Source organism: Mizuhopecten yessoensis, unplaced genomic scaffold, assembly GCF_002113885.1.
Source record: "Mizuhopecten yessoensis strain PY_sf001 unplaced genomic scaffold, ASM211388v2 scaffold2429, whole genome shotgun sequence".
In the NCBI taxonomy this organism is placed as follows: Eukaryota; Metazoa; Mollusca; class Bivalvia; order Pectinida; family Pectinidae; genus Mizuhopecten; species Mizuhopecten yessoensis.
This window is the reverse complement of record NW_018404542.1, coordinates 246,895-259,798: the sequence shown is the minus strand read 5'-3', so window position 1 is coordinate 259,798 and position 12,904 is coordinate 246,895. Positions and strand designations below refer to the sequence as shown.

The 12,904-nt window shown below is 34.6% G+C and overlaps 1 protein-coding gene across 3 annotated transcripts; it reads right to left on the bottom strand.

The window, feature by feature from the left end:
- Positions 1 to 66: 66 nt before the first annotated feature.
- LOC110445953 (tetratricopeptide repeat protein 4-like) lies at positions 67 to 12,264 on the bottom strand. Of its 3 annotated transcripts, none has more exons than XM_021490853.1 (12): positions 12,162 to 12,264; positions 9,445 to 9,671; positions 9,048 to 9,156; positions 8,430 to 8,591; positions 7,191 to 7,268; positions 6,622 to 6,689; positions 4,892 to 4,948; positions 4,619 to 4,705; positions 3,247 to 3,446; positions 2,398 to 2,488; positions 2,066 to 2,148; positions 67 to 192 (listed from the first exon to the last, which is right to left on the bottom strand). In XM_021490853.1, the coding sequence occupies exons 2-12, from the start codon at positions 9,628 to 9,630 to the stop codon at positions 87 to 89; spliced, it is 1,227 nt and encodes a 408-aa protein (XP_021346528.1). In that variant the 5' UTR covers positions 9,631 to 9,671; positions 12,162 to 12,264; the 3' UTR covers positions 67 to 86. The 3 variants fall into 3 exon arrangements, with proteins under 3 accessions (XP_021346528.1, XP_021346530.1, XP_021346529.1); XM_021490855.1 differs by having other exon boundaries at positions 12,169 to 12,243; XM_021490854.1 differs by lacking the exon at positions 12,162 to 12,264 and adding an exon at positions 12,069 to 12,155.
- Positions 12,265 to 12,904: the final 640 nt, after the last annotated feature.

Sequence of the window (12,904 nt, the reverse complement as noted above, 5' to 3'; positions counted from 1 at the left end):
TTATCACTACTATTTACAAGGCTTGCACTGTCTCAACACTCTCACAAAATATATCACAATTACACATGGGATTTAAATTCTTTTATTCATGATGCTGATTTTACATTTTTGTAAGATTTTAGAAAATTGCTTTGACAACGTGATCCTTTAATCAGCAAAATAAAACTAGGTGTTCCAAACTGGACGATGAATCTGTGAAAATAATATAAAATAGGTCAGGTGCTATATGGGAACAAGGCATTACAAGTGTTACAAATCACATTTTTTTTATTATGTAGGGTGTGGTTAGTTAGTGTACATGTATGAGTACACAATTTTCGCATAAAGACAAGCACTAGAATTTTCTGCTGCCTTTATGAAAAATTGATACAATGCAGATTTTATTGAACGAATAACATAAATAGTTGATACTAAACCAACACACGAAAAAGGGAAAAGGAAAAAACATCTACAACATAAATTGTAACATAATAAATGAAAATTGCAAATTTCATTGTGGATTGTTATAAATAATGGAATGATGAAATTCTTTTAGAAATCTGTGGTGAGAGGCAGCCGCTAGATAGATGACAAGGAGTGTGATGGTTAAATTATATCTTATATTAAAACTAACCTTAACCTTTACTGATGATGTCCATATTTAAATATGCATGTCTTGAAAGGCAAATATAACTGAAGTTTCATGAAAATCTGTCAATAAAGCTAAGAGTGAGATGGTGAAATAATGTTTCTAGTGATTGTGACCTTGACCTTCCACCGATTACGCCTATATTTAAACTTGTCCAAACCAAATATACCAGTGAAGTCTCATCGAAATTGGTCCTGAAATATGGACCTACAGAGCAGCAGTATCTGTAACTCTTACCAACAGAGCTACCTGTATAAATATGGACAAGGGAAGTAACCTGGCCCCGACATGTTACTCTTACCAACAGAGCTACACCTGTATAAATATGGTCAAAGGAAGTATCCTGGCCCTGACCTGTTACTCTTACCAACAGAGCTACGTGTATAAATATGGTCAAAGGAAGTATCCTGGCCCTGACCTGTTACTATTACCAACAAAGCTACGTATATAAATATGGACAAGGGAAGCATCCTGGCCCTGACATGTTACTCTTCCCAACAGAGCTACGTATATAAATATGGTCAAAGGAAGTATCCTGTCCCCAACATGTTACTCTTACCAACAGAGCTACCTGTATAAACATGGTCAAGGGAAGTATCCTGGCCCCGACATGTTACTCTTACCAACAGAGCTACCTGTATAAATATGGTCAAAGGAAGTATCCTGGCCCTGACCTGTTACTCTTACCAACAAAGCTACGTATATAAATATGGACAAGGGAAGCATCCTGGCCCTGACATGTTACTCTTACCAACAGAGCTACGTATATAAATATGGTCAAAGGAAGTATCCTGGCCCCAACATGTTACTCTTACCAACAGAGCTACCTGTATAAATATGGTCAAGGGAAGCATCCTGGCCCTGACATGTTACTCTTACCAGCAGAGCTACCTGTATAAATATGGTCAAGGGAAGCATCCTGGCCCTGACATGTTACTCTTACCAGCAGAGCTACCTGTATAAATATGGTCAAGGGAAGTATCCTGGCCCCGACATGTTACTCTTAACAACATAGCTACCTGTATAAATATGGTCAAGGGAAGTATCCTGGCCCCGACATGTTACTCTTACCAACAGAGCTACCGGTATAAATATGGACAAGGGAGGTATCCTGGCCCCGACGTGTAACTCTTACCAACAGAGTTACGTGTATAAATATGGACAAGGGAAGTATCCTGGCCCCGACATGTTACTCTTACCAACAGAGCTACGTGTATAAATATGGACAAGGGAAGTATTCTGGCCCTGTCTTTAAAAAATATCATATCCAAAATGAGAGTAATGGGAGGTTACTGTATGTAACAAGACTGGATTCCGCACTGTACATGAAAATTACAATTATTACTGCACAATGAGATGTAGTTCATATCTTAAAACCTTATGTTCAACAGGAGTTGGTGATATTTTATATGGCAAACAACTCGACCAAGTAATTACCTTTTATGTGACAGGACCTGATTTAAGGTAGCATTGCTGTCGACTTCATAAAGCGTTTCTTTTTCTTTATCCTCAAAATATACCTGGAATTAAAACAGCCTTTCTTTAGCAAAAAATCGTTCAGAGCCTGACAGATCCAGTTTAGGTACATTGGTGGTTGTATGATAAAAGTATATAACACAACATAGTAACATTTATAACTATGCAAACTATTGCGAGTGATCAATAATTCCACATCCGTATCCAAAAGGAACAAAGGGCCGTACATTCTACTGTTAATGAAGATCAAACCCCTCAACACAACAAGGTACCACCGTGTTCAGTTATGTTACCTGTATTGTGTCCTGTTTGTACTTTTTGTCCGTGTCCCATGGTGCTGGCTCAACGTGTGCTCCAAACATGTTCTCTATGTGGTCAATGAATCTGTACAGAAAACAACAGCACCATTAAGTATCACTACTGAAACTAAATACTGGGACAAAAATATTAAAACGTGACTGCTTAGCTAGTTTTTAGCACACAAATCATATTTTTATATTTTAAGAACACTGACTACTCACAAAGGTATCATTGCTACTATAAACTTGATACAGATGACCTTTACTTTCATATGGGAGCAAACGAAACTGAAATTTGAATGCATGTTGGATTTATGTTTTAAATGATATAATCTGATACACTTAAAAACAGTTGACTATTATCTTCAAATTCAATAAGACAGTCGATTATTGTCTAGCGGACAGGTATAAAGATCTATGCAAAAAGACTATACTGTTAAGGATGATATGGAAAATGACTCACATTATTGTTTAAAGACGGTCCAGAGCAATAATTGAAAATCTATTTAAACAATACGGTCTTTGTTACATGCAAAACAATAACTTCCTTTTCCCCCTGCAACTATCAAAATACACACAACAGGCCTATCACAGTAAAAACTAAATAAAGTCACCTTGTCACTTTTGTGGTCATATATATAGTAAGCACTGGACTCCCCTTTATCATTTTCATTACAATGATTTCCCCACTGTTACATGTACAGTCTGCCCCAGAGATGTACAGGTCGTGATTTCTTTGAGATGTCTCGACAAGGACTTAATTCTATATGTAGTATGGTATATCGATAGTCAATTTGCACTGTCAGTTTTAATGTTTCAACAAAGGAGATTTTAGTTAGAGACCTGACATCCTCCCTAAAGGCCTCCACGTAGTCTGTCTGGGTGTGCTCCGGGTACATGAAGAGGACCGGCCACACAAGTTTGTTGTCGGTATCCACGTGGACTTTGGCGTTGCCCGCGTTCGGCACTTCTAGGTTGGTAAGGAGACTTGGATGTATTTTACTGTCTGTTAACTTCAAACCTGCTAGCTGTATCCCTCGACTCTACATAACAAATTAGTACATCTGTCAACTTCAAACCTGCTAACTGTATCTCTCGACTCTACATAACAAATTAGTACATCTTTCAACTTCAATCCTGCTAGCTGTATCTCTTGACTCTACATAACAAATTAGTACATCTGTCAACTTCAAACCTGCTAGCTATATCCCTCGACTCTACATAACAAATTAGTACATCTTTCAACTTCAAACATGCTAGCTGTATCCCTCGACTCTACATTACAAATTAGTACATCTTTCAACTACAAACCTGCTAGCTATATCCCTCGACTCTACATAACAAATTAGTACATCTTTCAACTTCAAACCTGCTAGCTGTATCCCTCGACTCTACATTACAAATTAGTACATCTTTCAACTACAAACCTGCTAGCTGTATCCCTCGACTCTACATAACAAATTAGTACATCTGTCAACTTCAAACCTGCTAGCTGTATCCCTCGACTCTATATAACAGATTAGTACATCTTTCAACTTCAAACCTGCTAGCTGTATCCCTCAACTCTACATAACAGATTAGTACATCTTTCAACCTCAAACCTGCTAGCTGTATCCCTCGACTCTATATAACAGATTAGTACATCTTTCAACTTCAAACCTGCTAGCTGTATCCCTCAACTCTACATAACAAATTAGTACATCTTTCAACTTCAAACCTGCTAACTGTATCTCTCGACTCTATTAACAAATTAGTACATCTTTCAACTTCAAACCTGCTAGCTGTATCCCTCGACTCTATGTAACAAATTAGTACATCTTTCAACTTCAAACCTGCTAGCTGTATTCCTGGACTTTATATAACAAATTAGTACATCTTTCAACTTCAAACCTGCTAGCTGTATCCCTCGACTCTATTAGTACAAGAATTTTACTCACATTCCTATCTGGGTATTCTGCGGTGGGTTTTGGAGCAAAAGATGATGAAATAATGAAAGAGACATAGACTGACAAAACAAATTTCGTTTCCAAGTCACAAATCAACTCGAAATGTATTACGTCACTCTAATCTGTAAGATTCAACAGCCCTGATAGTTTTGATGAGAGCAATTCATTCACATTTAAGTATTCACTAGCTCTTATAATATCTTCCCTGTAAAAGTTTTTTTTATATTTTGAGCAAAAATACCAGGATAACAAGGATGACAGAAAGATACCTGAATTTCTCTGATTAATTTCATTTCTTTTGCTTGCTCCTGTCTGTCTTTGGAATCTTCCTTTCGCTGGTCTCTTTCTTGTCCTTTCTGTTAGAAGAAAGATTTTTTGTAAGATAGCTTTCATAAAATTGTAAATTTTGCTTAATTCTAATATCACAAATAAAGTGTCTGTTGGGTTTCAGGTATATTGTACAAATCTTCTTTTGACAGCTAAAAAATCTGCCAATTTACCTTTGTTAGCGACCTCAAATGTTTTGTAAAAGCATATCTTACCAGCAACTTAGCTGCTTTTAATCTCATTTCCAACAGTTTTTCATTCGTGGGTTCCATCTGAATATAAAATAATTTGAAGAATTAAAGTATGGATGACTTAAAGAAATCAAGGTTTCATTCAATTTCTGTTTTAATTTACAAAGTGCATATATTTGGAAAAAAGGCAAGTTCATAAAGATTCTTTGTTCATAATATGTATCAGTAATGTAATCATCGGTCGCCACTGATAAAGTAAGAACAGTCAAATCAATGTTTTTATTCTGAGGAATTGTTTAAAATTATTTCTTGACACTGTTCTGTATTTTTAAATATAATACGAAAATTTTAAAACCCACATTTTAGGCAAAATACAAATGTTTTTGCAAGACAATCCAGTCCACAGCTTTCAATCCTGCCAGCAACTCAAGCATGGGATAGATGCACAACTCTTGTCTTATCACAAGTGAAATTTCTTGTCTTATCACAAGTGAAATTTGAAGCTAAGTCTATTTCAATGCAACACACAGTCCCCACAGGCAAAAAAGTACAATACAAATGCATTTATTTGATTTAAGTAAAAGTTATAAATTATGGTAAAAATCTTACTTTTTAGAGTGCATCATCTATAATCTATATCTACAGTATCTTTCAGACAATAATTTTGACATGTTTATAAAGAAAAGTGGCTATAAATGGGAAGGTAGAATAAAAAGAGGGTATAAATGGGAAACACAATTGGACCTTGAGAACAATTCAGAAATCAACTTATGGGGGATAGACTAAAATCAAGATTTGTCACCTGATCCTCACATCTTTGGTTGGTTTCAAAGTAAGCAAAATTAACAGAAATATTAAATCAAGAATGTCAAACAAAACAACTAGAACACTGACAGGTCAGTAAGGGCCCCGTCTTGTGGCAATTATATCCCCCCATAATCATCAAGAAGCAATCTGCCCATATAGCTGAGCTTGACGTTTGACATTTGGACTTCAAAAAGAATCGCAAGGAAGCAAAATATACATTTTACATGTACTATGATGTGATGTGTTTCCTTCCACCTCCATATTTGCTGGGCTTACAGAAATGTAATTACCGGTGCAATACTCATTTGTTAGCTTTGATTTGTTTTATTTCACCTTATATACCTTCTCCATCAAGAGCCAGGGTCAAAGTCAGAGATCCACTTTGTCTTTGACCTTTGGACCCAAATGACCTTGACCATTAACCCAGTGACCCTGATCTTTGGTCAGTNTCAGTGAAAAATACAAAACTTGACCTTAACCCTTTGGACCCAGTAACTTTGAACTAAGGTCAGTTGACTCTGTGTTAAGTTCTGAACAACATTGCTTCATAATGTCATAACAAAATGTTACTAAATGAAAAGGTACAAAATTTTAACCTTGACCTTTGACCAAGTGACCTTGACCTTTGGTCAGTTAAATCCTTGTTTAATTCTGATCAACTTTGCTTCATAATGTCATAACAAAATGTTCATCAGTGGAAAGATGTAAAATTTGACCTTTGAACCTAATGTCCTTGACCTTTGACCTTGACTTTTTACTTCAATGTGTATTTTTATAAACTGAACATCTTGACCAAGTTTCATGTACATTGGTCAATAAATACTAAAGATATCAGCCAGGAACAAAATTTGTGGACGGACAGACAGACAGACAGACAGAGTGATTACTATAGGGCACCCGTATCTCCGATACTGTGCCCTAATAATCCTTCAGTTAATATACTATACCATCAGTCCTGCTGAACACCACCTGTCAACTTCATTGTACCGCTTCATTTCCATACAACACTGAGCACCTGAAACACAAAACACAGGCAATAATTTAGCAATCACATTGCACATAATTTTATGTTAGTTTGATGAACATTAAAAATGTAATTGGTGAACTCAAGAAAGTCATCTCAGAATTCAAAATTAATCTAATTTTTAAGTGTTCGGGTAACACAGTGGATAAAGCACTGGCCATTCATCAACATAGCCATGGTTTTATTCCCCAATCAGACGTGAAAAGGTATATGGTGACCTGCCCGACTATGTGGATTTTTCCGGGTACTCCGGTTTCCTCCCAATTTAGGATCACCATTGCACTAACAACTGAGCCAACAAGAGTGATTCATAATTTAAGTTGTAATAATTTGTATCATAATTGTGTTTTTTATTTTTCATCTTTTCTTTTACCTAATTATTGCTGCTGGTATGTATAACAATTGAACTGAAATAATGATATTCAAAACAGATATTGTCTAGAAACCATCTGCCTACCTGAAGTGAACATACACTGATGTTTTCATACATACCTTTCGTAATAGCCTTCATATGTGTCGAATTAAACTTTCTGGCAAAAATACAGTCATGCATTGCTGATCTGTAGTTCCCTGTAAGTAAACATATACACTTGATTGATCTATAGTTCCCTGTAAGTAAACATATACACTTGATTGTGTATGTTATAGTATTTTCAGAAAGCACACTAACTTTGACAATGTTGAAATACAGTGGCAGTTCTGGATATAAAAAATAAAAAAAGTTCCCATTTTAAACCATCCATAATTTTGATGTCATTTAAACATAAGACTTCTTTCAGATGTAATTCGTAGACATTATGAATGCCCAAGGCATTACAGTCCTCTGAAAAAATCAAAACCCCACCAAGAATTTCTGGATTGCTGATCTGGAGGAACAGCCCAATATATATATAGCACGTGTCTTATCCTGGGATTGAAATTTTCAAATATATTCCATTTAAAACAACAACCCGTAAACATATTTTCAGTTTGTACTTATTTTATTTAACATTTGCATTGTAAAATTTTGATAATCAGTAATGAATTTGAGATTCTGTCTAATATCTCTTAATTTAAATGTCAACTAAATCAAGATAATTTTGGATTCTGATTGATATTTCATTAAAATATAAGCTACAAAATCAGGGATTTTGTCCGATACCTCTTGAATAATACACAGTGAAATTGGTATTCTGTCCACCAGCTAGACCTCTTAAATAATAATTTCATGTTTTAATATATTAAAACTGATGTATTTTTTTCTTTCATCCAGATATTTGTAAAAAAAATAATTTACAGTAGCTATATAGATTATCTCCCTTTAGATTTAATCCTGGCAATCAGAGCAACATGACAATGTTGTATTACTAATTTTGAGTACTGCAGTCTCATTTCAACTTGCATTTTTTAGGTACATGAATTATCAGCGACCAAAAAATCAAATGGATGTAGTGACTCCCATGTGCCATTGCAATGTATGAGTAGTAAATGAGCTTTCGATTTTTGAAAACAGTTTATGTTTTCTACTGCATGTACATTTTGTAGTTAACTTACCGGGTATTCACCTTATTTTTATATATGTATGAACGTTTTCAAAGTCTGGACGAGAAAACATGCAGAAGATGAGCTATATGTGTTATAACGGAAGATGTAATAAATTAGCTACCTGGTACTTATAAAAGGTCCAGCTATATATATATGGGTCCCACTGTTACATGTACTTACCCTGGAAATACTGTTACATGTACTTACCCTGGAAATACTGGGCCGCAGCTCTATTACTGTACAGCACTGCATTCAGCTGACGGTCTGGACACTCACACTTTATCGCTTCAGTATAATTATCTATAGCAACGTCATATTTCTTCTTTTTAAACTCTTCATTTCCATCATCTTTGAATGATTCAGCACGGGCTACAAACAAATTAATAATTGGGATCCTTTTCAAACTAAACAGATCTCATGAAAAATTTAAGGTCGATCAATGAAAAACAACAGATATCTATGAGGTGTTTAAAAACAGTTATTTTACTATAGGTCATATGTATATGTGCAAGTATAGTTGGTTATATTTGTGTAATGTGTATGATATAATTTTGCTATATTTGAAGTCATCAAAGACAGCAAAAAATCAAATACACAGCAGACATTAGTACAATGAGTTTTAATCTCATCAAACACATATAGGAACAAAAAAAAGAATAAACCTGGTTTCCCGTTAGTTATGAAGATACAAACACAATGCAATATTGATTTTAATTCATTTTGACAAATTACTGATAAATGGATAAATAAGATACCAATAACCCAAATACAGAACTAACAGGATGACTCCTCGAGTGCAACATTTTGACATTTAAATTATAATACCTGTTGGATCTTCATCTTCATACTTTAAACGCATCAGCCCTTCCATGGCAGGATGGAGTGGTTTACTGAAATCAACTTCCTTTGCAAAGGCTGGATGCCTCATCAATTTCTACGGAAAAAAATGGTAATTTGGTACATGTACATGGCATGAATAAGCATAGACTTATATACTTTTACTGTTAATCGAAAAAAAGAAATTTACAATGTGAAATTATTGAATGAAAATGTGAAAAATATTGGCTAATGAATTCCAGGCAAGATATTTTTCTCATTTTAGTGTTAAAAGATTTTGTCTATCAAAATTTGGACACTGGATATCAATAGACTAACATATCACAGCATTATTATGTAATTTCAGCATAGCTAACGTGAAGTTTGATGTAAAAAATTTAATTACATCTAATCTCTCTTCCCATTCTTCGTCCGTCTCCTCTACTTCAGGGGCAGGTTCTTTTTTCTGTCTCGCAATCGTATCTGCTAAGTATTTATCAAAATCAGCATCCATTTTCCTCCTCAGTTCTTTCAGTTTTTGTTCTGCTATAGCTTTCTTTGCTTCAGCCATAGCTTTCTTTGCTTCAGCCATTTTCAATAAATGTGTTAGTAATATCCTAAATTTCTATTTATCTGAAAAAATATGAATAGACATTTTGTACTTTATATACTTTAAAATCTGTGATTTTATACAAAATCTGTCCCTTCTGTAACATTAATACAAGATATATATATGGGCTTGTTTTCAGATCATTTGAAGCAACATCAGATAGTACTTCTACCCCTTTTTTCATAGGATATTATGATATTTAGCCCCGTTTTAATAAAGAAGTATAAAACAATTATATTGGTGTAGCAGATGAAAAAATAATTTTGTGAACACTCTTCACATTTCCATATGTAGCAGTAACACAGTTAGTCCGAATTATTCTGACGTTTTATCAACTTTCTTTATATCGCCGATATAAAAAAGTCGATAAAACGTCAGAATAATTCGGACTATATCACAGTACATTGTACATACAGTGTGTGTTATAAATAGACAGACACGGTAACTATGCACAATGCTGGATAACCGAACTACTCGGTAGTGAAGCGGATGTAGAACCAATCAATCATTCAACTGGTAACGGGTTGTTTCGCCCCAAATCCCGTTCGCCCTAAGGGTTGTTTCGCCCCAAAACCCGTTCGCCCCAGGTTGTTTCGCCCTAAAAAATATTTTTTTTCTACAAGTCATAAATATCATGTTAAAAGTTAAAAAAACGTATCTTTCTCTTGAATCCAGATATAATATACATATAATTATATATTACGTGCCGGAAGATCAAGAAGCCGACAACGGACATACTAATATCCGGAATATACTGCACATTACAACCAGTAATGTTGTTCTTTATAAAAAGCACCTGTACATGTTTTAACGTTAAGAATGTAAAATAGTAATAGTTATTTAACTTCTAACATGATATAAACAATTAAAAAACACCCTGTCACGTCAGCCACCTCATATCAAACATATCTGAAATTTAGTGTTTCCAGCTTGCACCACGAGGAGGTGTGACTAGGATTTGATGATGTAACATCCCCCTTTGCCAACTTTTTTTTTTTTTTTATGTTTGTTTGTATTTTTTGGGTATTTTTTTGGTATTTTTTTTTCTTTTTTCGTTTGGATATGGACATCCATTTCCCTTTTTATACAAGCAACATATTCATGTAAGGCACAACACTAAGTAATACAATTCGTACACATTATACAAAAACACTAACCCTAACAAACCTTTAGCACTACTTGCACAATACGTACACAACACTGGTACCGCTTACTCCCTCACTGACAAATAATTAAAGCACTAAATAGTATTACTAACTTATTTAACACAAATCATTAATACATAAGATATGGACATATAATTATGGACATATAATGAAACTAAATTAACTTCCCTAAGTACATAGATACGTATACGAAATGGACATAGATTAGTATTGACATATAATGTTCTATGCTGCCAACGGTCGCAGACATCACATGTACTCAAATACTGTCTGCGTCTTACCACGGAGTCGCACGAAATACACAAATCATCCATAACGTAATGTTGAATTATAACACAGTTGTGAGAAATGCTCTATTTATGACAAGTAACATACTCAAAATTATCTACTCAAATATGCATATTAATTTTTATTGGTCGGTACTATCAAAACTTCTCAAAATGATCTCCTCCAATTAGCAAAAAACAACACGGACATGTGCCGAAATCAAGTAAAGAAAACATCGTCACACGGCGACGATTATGTGTACACTAGACTAAATGTGTTAACATGGAAAAATAATATTGTTGTATACCACACAATGTAATTAAAATTACACCATTTTTGTTTCATTTCACTATTCTTATTTATTAATAACATTAAATTCAATATATGTTATAATGTGTGTCGGCGTGAAGAAAATAACGTATTCCTTAAAAGAAAATACCATGTACTTAAAAACTACACAAGCACATTTTTTTTAAAAATAAAACTGATTTTAATGATATGGAAGACTAAGAAGACATAATTTGTGTCTTACAACAAATAAAAATGAAAAGAAAATACCATAAAAAGTTCGCCCTAAAAATTTTGTTTTAGGGCGAAACAACCTGGCGCGAAACAACCTAGGGCGAACAGGATTTGGGGCGAAACAACCCGGAACCCATTCAACTAGGCGTCTAGTCCGCTAAAACTGACCATAATCGCAGGTTAAAAAATTCTGATCGATCGCCTGGTTTTTTTTCCCCAAGACGGACTTTGTTAATTTCGTTAAAGAGTTCTTGCATGGGTAAGGATTCGTTTTTTCAACAATTATGCAATATTTTGATAACATTATACTGATATGAGGCGTGAATTTTATGCAATCTTACACTCTTACAGATTAACACTTTTGATTTTGCTCCATTAGTTGGCATAGGACCGCTTCGTAGCTCTGACGACGCAATATATAAAAAAAATCTATCGTCGTCAGAAAGCTACGTTATCGCAGCTAACCTGCATGATGTATTATCCATCAGGTCAGCGGATGCGAGGGATTTTGCTCAACCTGTTTGGAAATCATCTAACAAACTTTCAATGCTACCATACCTCATACCTCCTTTTTCTCCCGGAAAAAAAAAGTATTCTTGGTCATCAAGACGCTTGCGTTACTTGCAATCCTTTTTGGATAGGTCAAAAACATTTTGGTGATCAATATTGAGACTGGGAAAAAAGGAGATCTATTTGAAGGGAGGTAAGCGATAGAGGCAGTGAAATTAGGTAGTACACTACAATTATTGATCCACATTATAATAGACGACAGTGAATTAGTTAACGAGTATTAACCTTCCCGATTCTTCGATCCACACAGACCAGACAATGGTTTCCCGAAATATGAAGGGTACTATTAAAGTTTGTGTATGTATCCATGCATATTTAATTACATCTCTGTTTGAAAGAGATAGCTGGTCACGCGAGCTATGTACATGTGGTGGCGCGGAATCTGTCCATCCGTCCGTCAACTTTTCCTTTCAAACTCTACTCTATAAGGGTCCGTCGATTTACCCAATACAACCCAATACTATCCAATGCAAACGCCGATTTACCCAATACAAACATCGATTTACCCAATACCACCCAATACAGAAAGTACACACCCAATAAAACTGATATACAAAATAAGTATACAATTAAAGTTAAATAGTATATGTAGATCTTAATCGGGCGTACTTTTAAATATATTTTTATTATATATGTAGTAAATTGAAATCACGGGAATTATTTGGAATAATTTATCATCGTTTTATTGGAAAAATTATTGCAAGATATATTTCATTATTTATGAAGTAATT

Coding starts and splice junctions, on each gene's coding strand:
- LOC110445953 (XM_021490853.1), bottom strand. CDS start 9,630: ATGGCTGAAGCAAAGAAAGCTATGGCTGAAGCAAAGAAAGCTATAGCA. Junction 8,592..9,047: donor TGAAGATGAAGATCCAACAG/GTATTATAATTT, acceptor ATTTGTTTGTAG/CCCGTGCTGAATCATTCAAA. Junction 4,706..4,891: donor TAAAAGCAGCTAAGTTGCTG/GTAAGATATGCT, acceptor TTCTTCTAACAG/AAAGGACAAGAAAGAGACCA.